We start from the raw sequence: 21185 nt of genomic DNA on the forward strand, positions 1-21185 counted from the left end.
CTTGCTCAAATTTCATCTAAAACTTTCCTCAATATCACTGTAATCTGACCACATCCATATTAGAGTACTAATTCTGACAAATAAGAGGTTATTAAGTTTCTATATTTTCCCTACTTTGCTGTAAACCTCTAAAGCTCTTCCTACGAAAACCATGTTACCTGGTTGAAGTTGAACGGTTACCTATGAAAATCCCATAAAGTGCTGTGGGATGGAGATGAGAGAGATAACAAGTGTGCCCTTCTCCCCAAAGAAGTTATGACTTAGTAGGGAAGGAAAAAGGGTCATGAGTAAAGCCCCGAAAAAGCACAAAGATACAGAATCAGCATCCTTAGCGGGAGAACACGGCAGCCTGCGCTCCAGAGCTATCCGTTCGGCCAGGAAGAGAGGGACACGGTGTGGGCCGCGCCTCCCAGAGTGTGCGTGTGTCAATGCGCGATTCTCTCACACCGCCCACAGGGTCTGGGCACTTGTCACATCCCACACTTGCCTGGTCAGCAAACAACAGCTGATGCGGAATCCTCCCACTACCCAGACGGTCCACGCCTATACCCAGTGGCTAATTTCAGGCAGACCGGAAGTCCCTTTTCCCCGGCTGGCGGGCCTACCAACTAGTGCCGGTTGGAACCGGAAGCTCCACTGCCCCGATCGTCGGAGCGCGTCTGCGTCAGTCGCACAGGCGCAGTGGAGCTCGGACGGAGTTGTGGGAGGGGAAAAGGAAAAGGCGGAGGGGGCGGGGCCGGTCCCAGAAGATGGCGGAGGCGGGGGTGAGTTGGGGTACCCCGGCGAAGCGCCAGTGACTTGGTGCTGAGGGAAGCGGCCTGAGGAAAGGAGTGGCCGTTAGGAAGAACTGCTGGTGTTTTGCTGCCTAGGAACCCTGCTGGCAAGTGTGAGGAGCCAGGACTACAGATGGGGCCTGAAGGGCGAGCGGCTCCGCTTACCTGGAGTAGGGTCGGCGAGGTCCGGAAGGGGACAGCAGGGTCGGGGAGAGGTCGTAGGAGAGGTTGAGGCTCATCGGACGGTGAAATGGTGTCCGAAGGGAAAGAAAGCTGGAGGACGGCGGGAAGAATGACCCTGGAGATCTGATGGGGATGGAGGTCGGCGAGCTGTCAAGCATAGAACTGTCAGGATTTGAGAGGCTTGTAGCCTGGGAAACTCTGACTTGGGAGGGGGATGGATCCAAAAAAGTAGATATTGCAATAAGTTTAGAATCCACTAAAAATATGTTGCTGTTGGATTGAGGAGTGGAACTTAGGCATTTTGGATTGGAATTGGAAACCTTTGGAGTCGGTGTGTGGTTTGCCAAAGACAACTATGTCAAGACCTAGAAGTCGGTTGATGAGTTACGGGGATTTTAGAATTAGTCATTGGAGATTAGTAATCTGGGAAAAGAAAGCAATGTAGATGATGGGGTACCGGGGAAAGGTGCTAAAAGAAGATCCATGCCCATTTAGTGTTGGAAAAAGTTATTGAAGTATGGTGTTAAATAGTCTAGGAAAATATACTATGGAGAGCTTACTGTTTTGTAGGATTGATGAAGAAATGCTTTAAGAAGGAATGGATAGACTTGACAGCTGGATCACTGAAACTGGCCCTGATCAGTATTGCATTGGAGCTGAAGATTGCAGGGGAAGACACACTCCAGTCCTGAGTGCATGCAGAAAGAATAAAGGCAGCCAGGCAGTGGCTAGATTGTGTTTTCCAACTTTTGGATTTGGCCTTGATAGCACACCACTTTGTGAAAATGAATGAAGGGGATGCTTCCATTAATAGGAGTCCCACAGAAAAAGAAAATCAGCCATGTATTCTTTCTATTTTCTCCATTCTTTCTGTGGACATTATGTTGAGTAGTGTGTTTTGTTAGAGTTCTCTGTACACATCCGATATAAAGTGACCAAGCTGTGAATTGTGTACATTTGGGAAAGAGGTTGATTCTTTTTAAACTGCCAACTATTACTTTTACATATGGTGGGCTGAAAAGGAAAAGATAAAATGCAATTCAGTAATTTTAAAAGTTTGTTTTCATTGTTATCATAAAATTATTCCCAAAGGATGGAGTAACCTTTTTAGGGACTGAGATTTGACATTTAAAAGTGAATGCTGCTTGCTTACTGGTTTGCGTGTTTGGGTTTTAATATCCAGGGGAAAGATGAGTTTCAGTGTCTTCAAGGCAAACATGCTTTTCTCCCTGGAAATTTTTAGTGCCCATAGCCTGTGAGTCACATGTGTATGCTTATATTTAAGGAGAGTTCAACTTTTTCATTGGTTTAAGTATGTGTTTCCTAATGTTAATGCTTATTCTATTTTGAGAATGCCATTCTAATAGAGCATGATAAAAAAGATGTGAGGTACTAATTTAATTTTATTATTTAGTAGCCTATGTGACCTAAGCACCTGGAGAGACAGGGTAATCTGAGGGAGCAGACATACTTTTTTGACTACTAGTAATTGGAAGATGAGTGATCTTGTTTAGCTTTAGGTGTTGTTGCAATTTTTAAAATACAAGTGGTTCTTAAGATACTACAGATTTTGTTTGCGTTATTTGTTTTCAATTGCCTGTTGCCTAAAATTGTCTCAGTGGAAAATATCAACTTCAATTTTCATTCACAGAGTCTAAAATTACTTCTAACCCTCTTTTATTCATCTAAAAGTAATATTAATCCATTAACAGGTAATCATATTCCTATATCTGGAATAATGTTTTTTCCAGTTTTGATGATTTGTTATTTATCTAAACTATTTGAACTGTTTTTCTTTTGGTTCAGTAATGTATGTTGTAGAAATTGAGGGTCAGGGCTCAAGGTAGAATGTTTCATGTCCTGTGGAAGTTTTTTCTTTGTCAGCCATTGGGGAAAAAAGCATTATTTTGGTATTAAGAGTAGTTTATTGACATGGCTTTAAAAACTGTTTCTTATGTGGTCTTTAAATTGTTTTGGTATGGTGTTTGTAGCTGGAGACAATATAGTGAAATGAACCATAGTCTGGACCTGGAGTCAGAGTACTTGTTGTGCTAGTCCTGGTGCTACCTCCTAACAGTTTTATGATCTCAGAAGGTTACTTAACCTATTTTATTTTGTAAAATGGGGATTAAAAATGCCTGCCTACTTAACAACATTATTGTTGAGGATCTATTGAGATATTGTCTTCTAAAGGGTATCTTTATGCTAGAGACTTCTCTGATCAGTAAATTACTTCTTGAATAATCTAAATTTTTCAAATGTAGATTATTTTTTAATTTTGGAAAATCGAATTTATCATTATGTAAGAGTACTATTTAAAGGTATAGGTACAGTTGTTTTAAGAAAATAATATCAATACATAATCAGAAACCCAAACTTTAAAACAAATTAGGGGATACTTATCCCAGGAGCTTTCACTTAAAAATAACCCACACCCTGGTGTGTGACTAATATTGTAAACAACATGCTTTTTTTAAGAACTTAATTGTTCCACAGTAGGAAGTGAATGGTCTTCTGGAATTTCTTATCCCTTTCACGAGTCTGGCCATGTCCAGGAGTTCACTTTACATGTTTGTGGTAGCAAGATCCAATAGAACAGGATTGATCTTGTCACTCCACTTGACCACTTTGGGTCTCATTTGCTTTGTCAGTAAAACGAGAGAATTTTTAGATCCCCAGATTCTTAGCTTCTTTTGGATCATGGACATTTTGAATACTTTATATAAATTGTGGAACTCTCTTTCCAGAAAAATGCACATATGCACAACTTTTTTGTTCTTGTTTTGTATCAGGCTCCCATACCCTTTGGAATAGATGATCTCTCAGTTCTCTTCCATTTCTTAAATTTTAGGATACTGTAATTCTGAAGTATTTTAACTTTTGTTTTTGTCTACAGTAATTATATACTATTGTCTTATTATGTAGTTACAAAATTAGATTTTTGGACTTTTAAAAAATTAGCTTAAAAACTCATTTAAATAAACATCAAACAATGTTATATTTTTTTTTAAAGAAAACTTTTGGGGTGAAGTAGGAAACTATAAACAAGCACTACCAGGAAAGTTTGAATAAACAACTGTGGTAGAAAACATAAATAAACAGTTTAGAGTGTCTCTAACAGACTTGAAAAAGAACGCGGGAAGGCTCTAGCAATCAGTGGCTCTCAGTGAAGGGTATTGCCTCTCTGGGGGTATTTGGAAATATGTAGGGACATTTTTAGCTATTTCAGATTGAGGAGGGGGCATGCACTGGCATTTAAGGGGCAGGAGCCAGGGTTGCTAAATCTTTTGCAATGGTTAGGTCAGTTCTATGCAACAAGGCATTGTCCTGCCCAAAATGCCAGTGCCTCAACAATAAACACTGGTGAGTGATTGTGAGATGGGGCCACTACAACTGAAAACACTTTTAAAACCAAAGTTATTTTGCTCTTTTAAAAGTATTGTAATAAAATGTCCTTTGCCATTCTCTTTTGGAAAAAAAAAATCACAAACAAACGATTTACTAGTGCAATTTGGGTTCCTTAAAATGTATATAGTTGACACTTGAATAACATGGAATTGGACTGCTCGGGTCCACTTATACATGTATTTGTTTCAATAAATACAGTTGGCCCTCAGTACTATGGGTTTCACATCCACAGTTTCAACCAACTTTGAGTTGAGAACAGTATCTTCAGTCCGTGGTTGGGAATCCACAGATGGGGAGGGGGTGACTATATGCATTGATGTATGCCATTTTATATAAGGGACTTGAGGATCTGCATATTTTGGTATCTGTGGGTGTGGAGAATGCTGGAACTTATCTCTTGCAGATACCAAGGCCGACTTCAGTTAAGTTTTGGGGCGTCAGAAGTTATGCACAGATTTTTTGACTGCACAGGCATTGGCACCTCTAATTCCTGCGTTGTTCAAGGGTCAACTGCATACTCTTTGTCTTTTAGTATCTTTTAACAGCAGAAGTGGGGGTTTGCTATGTCCAAAGGAAGTTTGGGAAGTGAAGAGTCAAGTGTTGGTCTAATGCAGTCCATAAGTTGGCCATATGATTTTTTTTTCTTCAAAACATCTTTTATTCCTTGATCTAGTACATTTAAAGAAAATTTCAAGTAGTTTGTACATTTATTCTCATGGTCTTTGTACTATTATACAGTTGCCTACTTAACACTGGCATTAATACCTTGAGAATATATTATAGATGAGATTGTTTTCTAATGTCTACTCATCTTTTCAGTAATCAGATCCTCTTCTATAGACTCATGTGCCAAAAGAGATCTTAGGAGTTGGGCTGGACTGCCTGGGACTCAGGTTTAGAGGGAGGAGAATCAGTCATATGTAAATTAAAATTCAGGTTCTAATAGTGCATTTCATGTGACCATAAGCAAGTTGCTAAGTCTTTTTGACTTAATATCTTCATTTATAAAATGAGGATGATCATACCTACCTTTAGGATTATTTTGAAGATTAGAGTTACTATATGTCTGGCATGGAATAGGCCCTCCTGCATACGTGGGTGCTATATCAGTAGTCATGATCATGATGATGAAGAATGCTGTAGGTACTGAACACCTCACTAAGTGACCAGTGACATGCTGGATACCACAAAATGGAATAGTCTGCAAGACCAGATCAGGAGGAGATGTTTTCTAGACATTTTCAGTTGGTATTTAGAGTCTGTTTTCCAATGGATCAGCTGTAATATGTGCTATTTTCTCCAGTCTTCTAAGCTGTAGAGCTTAATTATGCTGTAGACTAAGTAGGCTGGTGAGGACTAGCTTGAGGAAAGAATTCCTCCCCTTCAGTGTTGGTTACAGAGCTTTCAGTGTGGCAGACGCTCACGAAAAAAGCCTGTCCTCTATATTTATCACATGAAACTGATAGGCTGTGAAAGTTACTAGTACTTAGAAATATTCTTATTTTCATACTGATTATTTATCTAAAGTCAGCACTCTCCTCTATTTACACGTGGATTTTGTTCCAAAATTCATTTGTAAGGTAGTTCGAAACTTAGAAACTCAGAGGAAATATATTTTAAATGATGGTTAAGCGCTAGGTTTACCTTCTCAAAGGTCTGCGTAACCCAGCATAGTTTGAGTTGAACCAATTTCATTGAGTTAAACCAATTTCATTAAACGAATGAGAATATGTAGAGCTCCCACTATGGGCTAGGCAGGCACCTTTCTGGATATGTAGGCACGGTGGAGACTTGATAGTGAATAAGACCTATATAAAAGTTTATAATCTATAAAGCAAACTATATATATCATTATAAGGTAGCTGTTAGAAGTGTCATACTAAACTTTTAAATACGCTGTTTTGAGAATCGAAGGAAACATTTATGTGCTGACTTGTGATGATGTCCAAGATATATTATCGTTGGATGGGATAAAAGTTACAAAAATAGTCTGTCCCATTTAAAAAATGATAGTATTTATAGAAAACACATAGAAAAATATGTGACAGTTTGGGAGGCTGAACATCATGGTTAGAATGAAGGCTTTGGAGCCAGATGGATAGATTTGAATCCTAGCTCGGCCTCCTACTAGGGGTGTAAACTTGGTTAAGTGACTTAACCTTTCTTTGCTTTTTTTGCCTCACCTGTAAAATGGAGATAATAATTGCTCTTACCTTTTAGGGTTATTGGGAGAGTTATATGAGTTACCATATGTCAGGTGTTTAGAACACCTCATAGAAAGCCTTAGATGCTGTCTTAAACACACAAAATGAAAGATCAATTTGGTTAGAGTAGTGAACATATATACCTACAGTGATTTTTCTAGCAAAATTTTGGGTTTTAGGAGTCAGGATCTATGCAGATAAAACTTCTTAGAATATAGCCGTTAGGTTTTTCTTCATACTCTTAGCTTCCTTTCTTCTGCTTGCTACTCCAGCTTTCTCACAAAAGCTTCCATGACTGCAACATGGGCAGATTGGTCAAGGTAGGGGTGGGACACAGCTGTGGGCCTGGAGAGAGCAGGTCAGATCTAGTTTCTGAGCTTAGTGTATGTGTAGGTGAGTGGGTGATGGCCTGCTTTTAGTAAGACACTTTTGTTCAGAAATTCAAATATATAGGCATTAAACATTAAAACACATCATTTTGTTCCCCTCTGGAGGTTGTCCTCATGAGCAAGTCACATTTTATTGTGAACAATTGAACATTATCAGTCAAAATGTGTTAATTTTCTGTAAAATATAAATTTATTTATTTTCTGTAAAGTATAAAGATTTAGATAGAAGCAGAAATTTGGACTTTGATCTTCCAGATTGTAGTGGGAGTGTCTCAGATAACCTGCTCTGCTTTTCTCTGAGGTGGAACAAAATGTTCTTAGTATTATTCTAACCTTTAAGTCTCTTAGGTTACTTATTCTGCCCTAGTAAATGTAAGTGTAGCACTTTATTTGTTATTACATGATGCATATAAAATGTTTTTTAAACCTTTTCTTATTTAGTAAATACTAATTTAAATAAATATATAAGCTTGTCATTTTATTATTTGTCCTTTTAAAATAATTAGTATTGAAATCAGGAAAATTATATGATCATTAGACCCACATTGATTTCTTTTTTCTTATCTCTTGCAGGATTTCTGGTAGGTCTTATTTTAGGACAAGATGCTGTACTATTGAAACACCAATCTGCTTTGATTCATAGACAGTTGGCTTTTCAGCTGGGAAGCCATTTTTTTTCTTTTTCTTTTTCTTTTTCTTTTTTTTTTGCTGGCTTACTGAACTTATGAAACCATGGCAGAAGGAGAGACAGAGTCACCTGGGCCCAAAAAGTGTGGCCCCTATATCTCATCTGTGACTAGCCGGAGTGTGAATTTGATGATTCGAGGAATAGTACTATTTTTTATTGGAGTATTTCTTGCATTAGTGTTAAATTTACTTCAGATTCAGAGAAATGTGACTCTCTTTCCACCTGATGTGATTGCAAGCATCTTTTCTTCAGCATGGTGGGTACCGCCGTGTTGTGGCACAGCTTCAGGTATGTGTGGGTTGTTTCTGTAATGCTTAGAGAGAAAATAGGGTAAATGAGTATGGATGTTGTCTGAGCAATACTTTTTTAAAAAATCAACTTTATGGAGGTATAATTTAAATACAACAAACATACCTGTTTTAAATGAACAATTCGATGAGTTTAGACAAATGCATCCAGTCATGTACCCACACTATGATTCAGCTATAGAACATTCCCATCACCCACAGATTCTCTTGTGCCCTCCTGCAGTCCACGCCCCACACCCCCAGCCGCAGGCTTCCACTGATCTTTCTATCACTAGTTTATTTTGCCAAGGATGTAATATAAATGGAATCATAGAGTGTGTACTCTTTTGTGTCTGATTTCTATCCGACCTATGACCTTTAAAAATGTAAACCTGATTCTCTTAGGGATTCAGCTTTTAACTTCTTAATTTTGTCCTTAAGCCCATCTCATGTAAGTCTTATATTTTTAGTTATTTTGATCACCACTGTTTGGTTTTAAGGGTTTGATATGTGTGTTATGGTCTTGTTTTTGAAGTTGATAACAACTTGAAAGTTGGAACAGTTTTATTCAAGTTTAAAGCCTCATGTTATTTTTTAGATTTTTATATATGCTACTTTCCTTGGCATCTTGTTTTCAGATGTACCTCAAGAATAATAAATACTTAAAGAGATCAATAAGGTAGATTCCCTTTGCTTAAAATCATTATTATCCAATTAGATACTTTAGATCTTTTTTGGTGGACACTGTGTAGTGGGTAAAGTGGAGCATTTCAGAATGTCTTATTGATGCTAACCTTTCAAAAATGGATAGCTCTTTAGCTTTTCTTTTTCTTTTTTTTTTTTAGGTGAGGCAACCCTTGGTTGACCTCACATATTTCAAGGACCTTGTCAGTTTACAATCCCTTATTTTTTATTTACTTATTTTTATTTTTTATTTTTTATGCCTATAGCACCTGGTCTTCCTAAGTGGTCTCCTATCCAAGTACTAACTAAGCCCGACCCTGCTTACCTTCTGAGATCAGACGGGATCAGGTCTTTAGCTTTTTCTAATGACCAAAACCAATAGATTAATAATAGTTTATATAATAAAGTAATAGAAGGAAGCCATAATTGTGTGGTAGAACAGAATTCTGATTAAGGGAGAAAATTGCTTTTTTGGAATGTCTGGTGTCTCATACTTACTATACGTGAATACATTGCAACATATTGTAGATCCATCTTGATTTTCATTCTAGAGCTAGGAGGTCCAAGGGTAAGGAGGTAGATGTGAGATGTTTTAGAAGGACCTTGTGAAACCTACTAGACAATTACAGAATCCCATTGCATTGTTGAGAGGACATTGTCATGGTAAGATTTCAGTATGGTTTACATATTGATGTCTCACTGTTACAATATTCACATCAAAAGGGTAGTTGTAAAGGCAATAATTCTTAGTTTATGCAGGGTTATTACCATTCTCTAAGAGGCAAAGCAGACAGAAAATAGCATAAATTATGTTTCATCATTCTCAGTTGTATCTACTGGTCCTCATGTATTTTCCTTTCTTTTGTTTAAACTCAGAAAAGAGAGAAATAAAGTTTTCCTACTTTTTTAGTTCTTTGTTTATTTTCTACTATGGTATAGCTGTTGCCTGGCTACCAATGGAAGCTTTTATAGACTTAGAAGAACATGTCTTAAGAATAGATAAAAGGAAGGTCAGAGGAGGGAAACTATTACTTACTAAGTGTCGACTAATATGCTAAGGCACATCCTTTAACCCCAAGAATCTGTACGGCAACTTTGAAAGTGAGATGTTTGACATTGTGCTTATTTTGGGGGATTGAGGAAGCTGAGATGATGAGAGGATGTCGGTAAACCCAGGGTTCTAGAGCCAGTGCATGGTTTGGCTAGGTCAAATGTCATATGCTGGGGAAGGGGAAAGCGGGAGCTACTCACACTTCCTTCACTTCGTTGTACCTCCATTATGGAGAGGAATGTGCTGTGTCTGTCTCTGTGATGTGGGCACTTTTGCCACACTCACACTTGGGAAGGACAATTCTAAATGTTAATACTGTAGTTAGTCACTTCGATCCTACTTTCCTTCCTTTTCCTAGCTACTGGATTTCTCACACTTACAAACTTAACCTCACACTTTTTTATTGGGGGTTTGCATTTACATTTCTTGCTTAACTTTCTTCTGAAAGCAGTGTATTCTGTGAGGCATCTGGGCAAAAGAAAATAGAAAAGCATTGGGAAATCTAGATTCCAGTTATTTCTGCCTCTGATTTTGTTGAGTAAGTCGTGGCGTTTAGTAGATGAGAATGAAGATATTAGATTTGTGGAAGCTACCAAAGAAGAAAATGGATTATTGCATAATTGCTCCCTCCACTCACCGCCCCCCGCTTTAGTTTTAGGGAAAATATCAAGGAAAAAAATGTAAATGATGTCAGATAGTGTGTATGAGTTTGTATGTTTATGTAACATGCATATCTTTTTGACTATATTGTGTTGGTATGCGTTTTCAAAGCTCTCTAGGTTCTCACAATCTTAAGTCAGAAAATCTGGTAACTGTCCTTTGATTTTCCTGTTCAATTACTATGTATAGACTGAGCAGCTTCCTTCTGGAGGGTCTCCACAATCACCACTTTCTGCATGTAAACAGAAGGGCCCTGATTATTTGCTACCTTTTTCTGTAACACACAGTACTGGGAAATGTGCTATTGGTGCCTCTGGAGGGACAGCTAGTAGAGAATTCTGGTACATTGCTTTGGATCTCATTTTCCTTTTCTTAGTTCTCTATTTTTAGTATAATAATGATTGGTATTTCAAGTTAACTTATGTGCAGTGCATTAATTGGAGTTAGAAACTTCTTGAACATTATTGAGGGCCACAAAGGAATCTTAAGAATAAATAGGAGAAAAAAAAAAGACAACTATCATTGTTTGGGTAAAATAACTGGAGAAGTTAAAAAATCACAAGTTACCAGATTGTGTTCATATCTATAAAACTAATGTCTAATTTTAAAAGGAAAAAAAAAATCTTTTTAGCCATGCAGTCATTTACCCAATTTCTGGAGAGCCCTGCAAGACTCCTGCCTCTCTCTCTCACTTCTCTCACCTCCCATGTCCGGTTTCCAAGTTTTACATCTTTCCTCTGTCTCTTTCTTTGTCCAGGCCCTCAACCACTCTGCTTGGAATTTTTAGTCTACTCTTTTTCTGCCTATAATTTTGTACCACCCTCCAGTCTCCCCTCCCGTCACGTATTCCATACTCACTGCTGTAAGAGCAATTGCCTCTCTATCTGGTGCAAGTGTGTTGTCATTATTTTCCTGGTTACCCAGTATCTGCAGGGTAAAGTCTCGATGATGTGACCCTTGCCTATTTTTATCTTCAGAGTCTTTCTGGACCCTGAGCTCCCTTTCTACCTAATGCTTACAATTTCCTGGTAGTACCAGGTGTTTTCTGTTCCCCATGCTTTTTCTCAAATGCTTTGCTTTGATTAGAAAACCCTTTCCACATCACTCACTTGCTGAATGCTCCTGCCTCAAGGATCACCTCTTCTGTGAAGCTTTCCTGACACCCTAGCCCCCTATCTTTCCTCAGCACATGCCAGGAGCAGACTGGCCCCCACTAGGCCCTGTCAGTACTACCCCTACCTAACACAGTAACACAACTTGGATGTTTTTACAAACTTTTCTGTTTTTAGTCTTGATAGGCTGTAACTAGTCGCTGGGAAATAACTTAAATATACAGGCATACCTTGGAGATATTGCAGGTTTGATTCCAGACCACCACAATAAAACAAATATTGCAATAAAGTGAGTCACATGAATTTTTTGGTTTCGTAGTTCATATAAAAATTATGTTTACACTATACTGTAATCTATTAAGTGTGCAGTAGCATTATGTCTAAAAAAGCAATGTACGTACTTTAATTAAAAAATATTGCTAAAAAATGTTAATCATCATCAGAGCCTTCAGTGAGTCGTAATCTTTTTGCTGGTGGAGGGTCTTACCTTCAACTTGTAAAACAAACAAACAAACAAACAAACAAAAAACAACACAATATCTGCAAAGTGCAATAAATTGAGGCATGCCTTATCCCAATATATGTGATTTTGAGAACCGTCTATTAACCAGGACTGTGTTTGCATATAATTTTACACAGACATGATTTTAACAGAAAGAATAAAAGAAGCCTAGACATACCTCTGCTGAGCTCTTAAACAGCGGAGCCTCACTGTGCTATAGATATTGCTATCAGACTCTGCCATGCCTTCATGTAAAGGGAAGAAAGAAGACATTTAATGGGAAGTGACAAGCTTCCTCGAATTCTTTCTCTCAGTGAGCAGCCGAGAGCCATGCATACTCAATGGATTTGATTTTTATTGGCAAATCCCATGGTTGGCAGCATGGCAGTTTAAATTCCTTTTGTGTTTTTGCTTTCTCTCCTCAGGTGTCTCTCACTTGCTAGTCTGACATCACATGCATAAAAATATAGTCAATTTTACTTATTTATATCTTTGCACACACACGTCAGTACTCTCTGTGTGATAATTTTTTACCTATGGCATCAGCTGCTGAGGAAAATTGACTTGGAATGCCTAATCTTAGTTGATTTTACTCAGCAACAGGCAAAGGGAAGAGAGAGCAAGAGCGAGTGAAGAATGACATATGAGCTGTTAGTTTCATGACCCCTTAAGGAAAAAGAAGGCAGTAATATTCATTTAGATATATTTCATCTCTTAGACATGCTGGTTGCCACTTTAATTTTGTAGAAATTTGGAAGTGCTGTCAGTTAATCTCACAAGATTTTAGAGCATAGCCTTTTAAATAGGAATATACAATAAGTCCTCTCTTAAAAGTCCTAGATAGGTTCTGCAACATTAAGCAAAACCATATATAACAAAACCAGTTTTACAATAGACTAATTGATCTAAACAAGAGTTAAGGTCCTACAACATAATGAAATGACGGTGAATGAAGCAATGATGGTGAACGAAATGATGTTATTCGAGAATCTGCTGTAATATGAAACTTAAATTTACTAGTAGTTTTTGGAGCTTTGTATTACTGAAGTTTGTTAATCTCTGGATGGTCTGTGAACTATCTATTTTCAGCAAAAGCCTAACTCAAAGGAGCACTTGCAGGTGTTTTGTGGATTAGATAATGCCACATCATAGTAACATCTCACCTCCCTATGGAAGGGCGGTCATGCAGCCTCTTTTCCCTGCTGCTCTATTGGTCTGTTAGCTTGTGATTTTTTTGATATTAATTGATTTCTGTTTTCCCTCAGAGATTTAACACATCGTTTGTGAGGTATATATAGCCATTTTGAGGCCAAGCAGTGGCTTCTGAGGCACTTAGATTTTGGTACAATAGTTTCATGATACATCATAGGTAGTAGCATTGGACCTTTTAAACATACTTTTCAACTGATGTGACATCGTGTCTTTATTACCGATGGCAACATAACAATTCTGTTTTTAGGAAGATTGGTAAATCAAAGCTGCCTAGCTATTTCCTGTTAATTGGTGGAAGTATATTTTCCTTATAACTTGTTACAGGAAGTTTGAGTTCATTGGTCTTTTTCTTTTTTATGTCTAACTTAACATTTAAAATCCTTTTCAACTAAATGAATAAAAAGTTGAGGTTTGACAAGTATCTAAGTTAAAAATTGGGTGAAAATATTTTGAGTCTCAACCATGGACATTTTGCATACAGTTATTCATAATTAATTATACAGTTAGCAGTCAAAATGTTCTTTCCAAAAGTAAGAAATATACTAAAATGATCTTTTAACAGTGAATTTAAATTTTTACCAAAAATGTATAATTTTTATAGACCATGTTTGCTCCATTTTTTCTATGTACAGGATGAGTCTTACATGGAGATTTCTGTTGTAAGTTTCCCTGCTTTGACAATATGACCCAGAGTCTCATTAGAGGGCCAGGGTGGAAGGGTCAGATCAAGGTGCTAGATCCAGGAGACGAAGAGCTTCTTAAAATAATCTTTCAAATGCTTATGGTGATTCTAGTGACTCTTAGCTTAAGTTTAGCCAGTATAGCATTGGAGATGACTTATTTTTTCTCTCTCTCTCTCTCTTTTTTTTTTACAGCTGTGATTGGGTTATTATACCCCTGCATTGACAGGCATCTAGGAGAACCACATAAATTCAAAAGAGAATGGTCCAGTGTAATGCGGTGCGTAGCCGTCTTTGTTGGTATAAATCATGCCAGCGCTGTATCCTTTTTGCCATAATGAAATGCATATTAACAGAGCAGCTTCCCACAAACCAAAAGTTAACCAGCCCCTTGCAACTTCACTGTTGTCAAATTGTGATATGCCCACTTAGTCATAAACAGAATGAGTGTCCTATTGTTGAAACATCATAGTAGCAGCTATGTGATGCTACTTCAGTATGGAATTTTGCCTTTCATTTAAATCTCTGTTTTTCAATATAGCTTAGAAACTTTGCATGCTTAAAAAATTTACATGTGTTTCTTAAATTAGGTTACTAAATTGCTTACATATAATTTTGGTAATCTAACATTGAAACAGGTAAATTTTCAAAGGATTTCTTTCTTCTATTTCTTCATTTAAGGTTTGCCAGTAAGGACATGTGGTGGTTTCAGGGGCTGGTTGTTTTTTTGCTTTTAATATAAATAACTTATAATTTTTTTTAAAAAAGGCTTGCTGTTTTTATTGGTTTTAATCAATACCAGCAAGCCACATAAATGTTCTTAAAGGTGGCATAAATAGAAATATCTAATTTACAAAAGGTTTTGCCCTCATAAGGCTTTCATCCTATCATCTTCCCTACTTTTTTCTCCCCGCCCCCAACTTTCCTTGGGAGAAGAGGATCTGGGCAACGCTAGCTCACTCTTCCCTTTTCTAGAATTGATGTGGTGGGTGTCTTTGTTACAGGGAAGAGCAGGAGGTGTGGCTGAGGGTTTCCCCTTGTAATTCTGCACTGGATTCAGGGCTGGCAGTTAGCTTGAGAGAGAGTGGGTCATGTGGCAAGTAGATTCCTGTGTCTTTTACAGAGGTGTTTTGGAGAAGCATGGGGAGAGGAACCAAGGAAAGAGGCAGAGTCCTAGATGCTGAAAACACATCTGCCTTTCTATTCCTGGTTGTGCTGGCCCTTGGATATCTGTGGATTTGTACATCCCTTAGTAGCTGTTATTATTTTGCTTTTCTATTTCTTTTTGTATTAAAGAATTTCCCAACATGTTTAATTTAGGGAAATTTTTGAAATTTAGGATTTTATAACTAACAAATCTAGTGGTTAGGAGAGCTTAAAAAAATAGACTCATAGGATATTATATCTAGAAGAAAACTTAGAAATCACCTAGTTCCACATTTTCTTTATAAAGATAAGACGAATGAAAGCTAGAGAGATTAGGTACTTTGCTAAGTCATTCACAAAGTGAGGCTGTGCCAGAGCTGTCACCATTCCCCGGAGATCCTGACTCCAGTCTCCTACCCAGAAGCCCCACAAGTATTTAAATTCTGTCTGGTGGGTTAGGCCTTTCTATCTCAGACATTTCAGCTATTTTTAAATCGAGAAATTTTCAGGAATTTAAAAACCTTTATATATCTAATTTATATTTTATGCTTTGGTCACTCTCTTCTTTCTCTCTCAATGAAATACTTAAATATAGCAATCTTGGCTGTACTGGCCATCCAGAATGTTTACAAATTTATAACATAGACTTAATATTAGATTACTTAGACTTCCTAAAATCATACGGGACCATTTTTAAGATTGATGTTTTTTTACCTGTTAACCCTAGAATCCTCCTTATTTTGCTTTGACTCTTAATGAAGTTAATTTAGTTAGCAAAGATAGAACCCAGTTAATGTCAAAGTCTACTCTTTGCAAGAATGTTTATTGTATAGAGAAACCAGAGCTCACAAGCTTTCCTTTGTGGCATTTTAGGTATAATGCCTACTAAAGAATAAGAAAAGCTTGTTCAGGAATCATACCCATAAACTATAGGTTTCTTGATAAATCAAGCTTCAGCAGGGAATGACCTTGAGGGAATGGCCCATAACAGCTGAGAAACAAGCACAGTGGATATTCAGGATACCAGCTGGTAGGGTAAGGGAAGGGGAAAGGTGGTAAACAACAGGGTGTTAAAGGAAGTAGGAAATGGTTTCATATGCATTTTTGAACTTGTACTCTCTTCTCTGTAGTTGCAGCATGGCCAGTTAGTTTGGCAAGATACATAGTCTTCCTTGGGGAGCTGGATATAGAGCCAAGATGTGGCCTTTGGGACATAGCTAATGCCCTTTTAATGATACTTGAAATTAATTCCTTTACTGTAATCCTCTAGCAAAGAAATGAGAAAATTGAATTTGTAAAGCTTCATTTTATCCAGAGATTTTGGAGTATAAAAGGCTGTACGTTTGTGAATAGATGTTTAAGTAGGTGATGGAAATAAAATATCATTTGAGCAAACTGTCCTATACCAGAATGTCTCAAACACCAAAATAGCTTGGCAGGTTGCAAGATAATGTTCACTTCAAGGCTTTATCCTCAACAAATTAAAACTAGAACAGTTGACATAATAGAAAGGGATACTGTGTCCTTGGTACTCTTGTTTCTAAACTGCATTATTATAAAATGTGTCTGTCAGTAAATTATGTAACGAATGTGGTACCCTGTTAAATAGCTGTCAACTCTTCTATTTTCAAGTTCCTGTGTGATTCTCGAGTAATTCTCAATCCTTTTGAGAAGTAATGGTTTCCTTTTTGCAAAAGTGTGTTCTTTTAGCAAAATTTGTGTTCTGAGGCTTCCAGTTACATTGTTAGCAAAGAAAGCATTTCTCAAAAAAATAGGTCTGATCTTATAATTGGAAATGCATATAGAGTGTTTCTTTTATTTGAGGAATTACAGGTTAGTAGGCTTTAGTAATGAAATATTATGCCCTCTGTGTATCTTTAATAAATATCAGAGATAGTTTTAATCTAATTTTATACATTGTATTAAAAGACTGAGTGCATTCTAGGATAAAGCAATTAATTCCCTTCTTAACAATAATGTCTCTTATTTTAGAAAAATGAACAGGTGATATTATTTGGTTACAAGTTTTAAGATGACTCTTTAACACTGATCTCAGAAAGTGGATTTTGATAACAACATACAGTTGTCTCTCACACTGGCTGCACTATCCATTGGATTGTGGTGGACTTTTGATAGATCTAGAACTGGTTTTGGCCTTGGAGTAGGAATTGCTTTCTTGGCAACTTTGGTCACTCAACTGCTAGTCTATAATGGTGTTTATCAGTAAGTATTCTTTTTGGTGCTTGTTTGCTAAAATAAATGATAACTGAATTTAGAATTGAGGTTTTAAAATGGGGTTAGCCACTTTAATCTGAAGAGTAACTGATTTCTGTTGTCATTATCTTAATAAGTTTCATTGTACTTCCTCTGGGTTGTTAAAAACATTTCTGTTATTCTAGATATACATCTCCAGATTTTCTCTATGTCCGTTCTTGGTTACCATGTATATTTTTTGCTGGAGGCATAACGATGGGAAACATTGGTCGACAACTGGCAGTGGTAAGCTGATGCTTATTTAATCACTTTTCTGTTATTGAGATGTAAGATAAGTTTTCTCCAAATGGCAGTCTTTCTTTGATTGCTGCCTGCAAGTCCATTGAAATAATTCACTTGGAAGAATTTAATCACAAACGTATTAAAAGTTGAAGGAAACACTGGATGGAAAAGCTAAAATACGTTATGATACATTGATAAGATTTATCCTCTCTTTTTTAATAAAACTAACTTTTTTAATTTGTAGGTTTCTACTCCATCAAAAGGGAACAATTTTAAAAGTGAAAAGAGGCTCTGTGAATAATGACGTTGCTACAATAGATATAAATTAGTACTGTCTCCAGCAAATCAAGATGTTTAATCATTTTAGTTAAGAAAGAACATTGTTGATAATCCCAGTCATACACAGCAAGGGTCAGGGAGTAACATATAGAGGCCACAGCAGTTTCATGAATAAGTATTGTCATTTTTACCATTTTAACCAGCAGGAGAATTGAGTGGTTTATGTTGCTCTCTTTTTGATAATCTAGCCACCCAGTTATTCTAAGTGCATTGGTTTCCTTTATTTTGAATTGTGGGTGTACATTTTTATAGCTGTACTTCTAAAATGTTGTTTTGACTGGAAGCTTTTCTAATAGATTTTTCCTTTAAATTGTAAAGTGATTTGAAAAAATATCTGAATTCATTCTATCAGTCTTATCATTAAGTTCATGACCTTTCTTTTGCTGATTTACCTTATTGAGCACTCAGAAGAAACCTACTTTGCTTCTTTCATATTCTAGAACTGATCTGAATCATATACTATTGTCATCTGTTTGTAATGCATAACCCTATCTTTCTCCTGCTTTTGACTCTGCCTCTTTCACTTGTAGAATGTGAATTTTCTTTTTTCCAATCACATTTGTCATTTAATTCTAATAGTTGGGTAACTCTCAGATTCTTTGGGGAATAAAGTGGGTGTAGATTAATGAAACCTTAATTTTTAGAAATTTTTAGTTTATAGAGAATTTACTATTCAGAATAAACCTTAATTTGTTAACCTTTTAACCTTTTAAATTTTTCAGTATGAATGTAAAGTTATCGCAGAAAAATCTCATCAGGAATGAAGAAGGCAAAAATATTTTTTGTACAGAAAACAAGATGAAAAGGGCATGTAAATGGTAGCTATACCAACGAAACTATGGACTATGAAATTGCCAGGATGCAGTTTTCCCCTTGATTGGTATATATAGATATATATATACACATATACACATACATATATTACTGCAATCTGTGATTGCTTCACCTGTAAATCAGTTACAAACCTTTATGTATTTGACTTAAATAACTGTAAAATATATATGCACTACATTAAAAATGTTGATTAATAGATGAAATTTAAAAATTTTTTAAACATACCATATATTGTATCACAATGTTGATGTGCCAAAATATTCTGTTACTGTCATGAAGAGTATAAGAATGCTTTGAACAATTTACAAGCTTAGTGAAATAAAATAAGAGGAAAGCCAAAAAAAAAAAAGCAAATGGAAAGCTGGTATATTCTTTTTCGCTTACTATCGTGCCTTTTTATTTTTCTAATCACAACAGTATGACTTATGGGTGTCTTAATGTGTAGTTAGTTTCTATTTTAATGTTCTAGAGAACTTTGGATATTTTAATATATGGTGAAAATAAACTTTTATAAAACGTTTTTCAAACCTATGTTATTGGAGAGAGAAGAGTAATTTTCTGTTTTGACAGATTTTATTTGAGGTAAATGGGATGAGCAGGAGAGGTTATCAGCATTAAATTGTTTTGAGTCTAAACCTGGAAGAGTATATATAATTAAAAGTAAGGACCATTGGGGAATTTAACTAGAATAAATATGTTTTAGATATACAAAATGACCTTCTGCAGTGCCACAAAGTGTTAAGTGATATTAACTGTCATTTGCAATATAGAATCCTGCAGCTTTTGCACATGGAACATGTGAAAAACCCCAAACAGATCAAAATGAAGTTTCTAATTTTATTAGGTTCTGTTTTTGGGTTCTATATTGCAAACCACTTTAGCTGGGCTTGGTTGTATGACTGACTGTCAGTGGAATACCATCTGTGGAAAGGATGGGCACATAATTTCTTAAGTGTTCATATACCCATTAGTGAATATTTCAAGCCTGTTTAGGAATATAGTGAGATGGCATATTGTGTATGTTATTGATCTTGTTAACAATTTTGTGCATCTCCATCCAACAACCAGAACCATTTAAATATGGCTCGAACATATTTTTAGTTAACTTTTTTCCCCAATTTTTATTTTTCAAATTGATGGTAATTGTCTGATACACAAGGGTGAAATCTTTTGCTTACTCTGAATGTGTGTTTGTGTGTGTACATGTGTGCTGAATTGAGTGAGAGAGAATGTATTTGTGTATATGGATGTGCATGTGTGCCCATGTTTAATATGTCAACTAGATATTTTTAAAATTTTTGATTTTAAAACCATTGCTGTCAGACTGAGATCTTGTGTGCCAAACTATAATGTGCTTTTACATTTTAAGACTGAAAGTGTTAAAATCCTAAGAGGATTTCACGTTGGATATATGTATACAGTCTTAACTACAGTTGTGGAAAACATACTACTATAATTTATTACTCTGTCTTCCAGATAATGTTATTCATTTAGAACAAATAAGGTATATTTTTAGAATCAACTTTGTAAGCACTATATAACTTTAATAAGTTATAAGGTCTATGATGTGTTTACTTTGCATTGCTGTTAAAAGCAAGATGAATTAAATATATAATTATCATCTTGTTTAAGAGTCTTTTTTCTTGTGTTAAATAAGAATATAGTACTGAGGATTAATTTAATAAAATTAACGTTATGGTTGAATTTACTAAGAAATCATGAAAAGAAATTAAGTTTGGTATTATAAGAATTGAGTGATGTTATTTTGGGATTCTTAAATTACTTTCAGATCATCTAGAAAACAAGGAAAGATATTTATGGCAAAATAATTTTTTTGACATTTTGCTAGTATATAAATAATTACATCCTTTTTTATTTTTTCAATGAAAGAAAGTAGTAAACATCTTTTAATTTTCCTGTATTGGCAGTGCTTTATTATTTAAAGTTATAGAATGAAGAGTTGAAAACCGAGACTATACTCTAGAAAAGCACAAGAAAACAATTACAGTTAACTTAGCCAGAACCCTGCTAATACTTTTGTTATAAAATTTATTTGTTTGCACTGAACTATGTCCCCATCTTTAAGGTCATTGAAACCTCTGAGTGGTGCATATATTTCACACATCTTATATTTTCTGGTAGAATCCAGACTTGGTCATTATTATTAAATACCTCTCTAATTTCCTTGACTCACTTAACTGCATAATGAAGTATGTTTTTTGTAAGGTAATTCTTTCAGTGATGGTCTTTGAACAGTTGAGTCTTAGCTTTGTGTGTCTGAAAAAGTCTGTTTCATTCCTGAATAACAGTTTAGGCTGCAGAATTCTAGGTTCACAGTTTTCTCCCTATCACTTTGAAGATTTGTAACTCATTGTCTTCTGCCATCTAATGTTGCAAAAAAGAAGTCTGCTATTAATGTGATTTTTTTCCTTTGTAAATAATCTGTCTTTTCTTTCCATAAACTTTTACATGATTTTCTTTTTATACTCAAGGCTGTTCAGTTTCATTTTGAGTTGTTTAGTTGTAGATTTGTTTTT

At 36.0% G+C, this 21185-nt stretch overlaps 1 protein-coding gene and 1 long non-coding RNA gene across 4 annotated transcripts in view; one reads left to right on the top strand and one right to left on the bottom strand.

Moving 5' to 3' along the window:
* The window catches only part of LOC111743728, a 20665-nt gene extending 17520 nt beyond the window's left edge, over positions 1 to 3145 (bottom strand). Inside the window, exon 1 of the long non-coding RNA XR_002781849.1 lies at positions 939 to 3145. This is a non-coding gene — a long non-coding RNA (uncharacterized LOC111743728). The remainder of the gene's footprint in view (positions 1 to 938) is intronic.
* INSIG2 (insulin induced gene 2) lies at positions 687 to 20271 on the top strand. Of its 3 annotated transcripts, none has more exons than XM_011366073.2 (6): positions 697 to 764; positions 7531 to 7933; positions 14029 to 14153; positions 17036 to 17202; positions 17379 to 17478; positions 18537 to 20271. In XM_011366073.2, exons 2-6 carry the CDS (start codon positions 7690 to 7692, stop codon positions 18576 to 18578), a joined length of 678 nt encoding a protein of 225 aa, XP_011364375.1. In that variant the 5' UTR covers positions 697 to 764; positions 7531 to 7689; the 3' UTR covers positions 18579 to 20271. The 3 variants fall into 3 exon arrangements, with proteins under 3 accessions (XP_023389900.1, XP_011364375.1, XP_023389899.1); XM_023534131.1 differs by lacking the exon at positions 18537 to 20271 and adding an exon at positions 17720 to 18486 and having other exon boundaries at positions 710 to 764; XM_023534132.1 differs by lacking the exon at positions 7531 to 7933 and having other exon boundaries at positions 687 to 764.
* Positions 20272 to 21185: the final 914 nt, after the last annotated feature.

This window comes from Pteropus vampyrus, unplaced genomic scaffold (genome assembly GCF_000151845.1).
Source record: "Pteropus vampyrus isolate Shadow unplaced genomic scaffold, Pvam_2.0 Scaffold120, whole genome shotgun sequence".
Taxonomy (NCBI): domain Eukaryota; kingdom Metazoa; phylum Chordata; class Mammalia; order Chiroptera; family Pteropodidae; genus Pteropus; species Pteropus vampyrus.